Genomic DNA, 1254 nt, shown 5'->3' with positions numbered 1-1254 from the left:
TCTGCTCTGCCCCTCCCCCAGTGCCAGCACAGAAGTGGGCACACAGCAGGTACAGGGCACATATCTGCAGAGAGCATGGGTATCAGTTCTAGCCTAAACCCAGATGGGGCCCAAGTTCTGAGGCAGCTGGGGAGCCAGGCAGGAAGCAGCCCTGGGTGTAGGACATTGGGTAGGAGACATCACTCACTCGGTCTGAATGAGAATGTCACTGTTCTTGGGGTCCAGCACACACTTGCAGATGAGCTCCTGGGTGACGGGAATGGCAATGTGGTTGGATACACACAGGTCGGAGAGGTAGTCCAGGAACCTGGGGTAGTGACAGCAGAGGTGGGGGACGGCACTCAGAGACTGGCCCCAGGGGATGAAGCCCACCCTCCCCTTCCCCCAGCTGGCAGCACAGGCTCCCTGGACCAGTAACTGCTCCTGCTCTCTCCTCAAAGTTTGGAGACGGGCTGCCAGGGACAGCCCATGGGCAGGGGGTGAGGCTAGGTGAGGGTTCAGGGAATCAGGATAAAGGAGGCACAAGGACAGGAGTGATATTAAAAAATTTAACAACTGAGTCAATGCAAGCACCGACTCTGTCACCGGAGAAGGGTCTGAGGGCCTCTTGCTGCACCAGGCTCAACCCTCTTATTGCTAAATTAAGCCCAATTGGAGAGGGGGCCCAGGGAGGAGCTTAGAAGACCAGGGCCTCAGAGAGGTGGCAATTTGTCAGCAGAAACAGAAGTATTTTAACAACCAGCAGCAGCTGACTTTCTACCCTGGGCAGGGGTGGAGGGAAGAGAGAGTGGGCTCAGTAGAGGGCGGCGGGCCCACCTGGGCTCCCGGTTCTTCCGCACCAGGCTGACAAAGGTCTCCACCTCGGTTTTGGTGATGTGTTTCTCCAGGAGCTTGCGATTGTTGTGCAGCAGGGCAGTGATGGTGTCTTCAGCCAAGATGTCGTAGCCGATCTGGGACTGCATCATCCCAAATTGCTTAGCAATGTGCTCCTGGGGGGCAGACAGGCTGGGGTCACTGGGGTGGCAGCTCTGCTCCAGAACACTGCCCCAGACCTCGAGAGAGGGCTCTGACACCAGCAGGGGACCCTGATCCTGGAAAAGGGGGGGTTCCAGGAGAGGAAGCCCACACTGGGCCGAAGAGGAGGTTTATACAGTATAGTTATTCAGCGCAAGGTCTGTCTCCCTGCCAGACTGAAATTGTCTGTCTGTCTGGCAGGACCAGCTACATAATTTGTGGGGCCCAGTGCAAAATGAA

General features: G+C 56.8%; 1 protein-coding gene across 1 annotated transcript; it reads right to left on the bottom strand.

The window, feature by feature from the left end:
* Nucleotides 1-187: 187 nt before the first annotated feature.
* On the bottom strand, nucleotides 188-1091 carry LOC102878458 (inositol 1,4,5-trisphosphate receptor type 3-like; the record flags this gene model as incomplete). The annotated part of the gene is made up of 2 exons (XM_006925272.1): nucleotides 188-307; nucleotides 817-1091. Coding segments are annotated over 2 exons (395 nt in total), but the record flags the coding sequence as incomplete, so codon positions are not given.
* Between the last annotated feature and the right edge of the window lie 163 nt (nucleotides 1092-1254).

Source organism: Pteropus alecto, unplaced genomic scaffold, assembly GCF_000325575.1.
Source record: "Pteropus alecto unplaced genomic scaffold, ASM32557v1 C18442668, whole genome shotgun sequence".
NCBI classification, from domain to species: domain Eukaryota; kingdom Metazoa; phylum Chordata; class Mammalia; order Chiroptera; family Pteropodidae; genus Pteropus; species Pteropus alecto.
The sequence above is the reverse complement of the archived record's forward strand: the minus strand, read 5'-3'. Positions and strand labels throughout refer to the sequence as shown.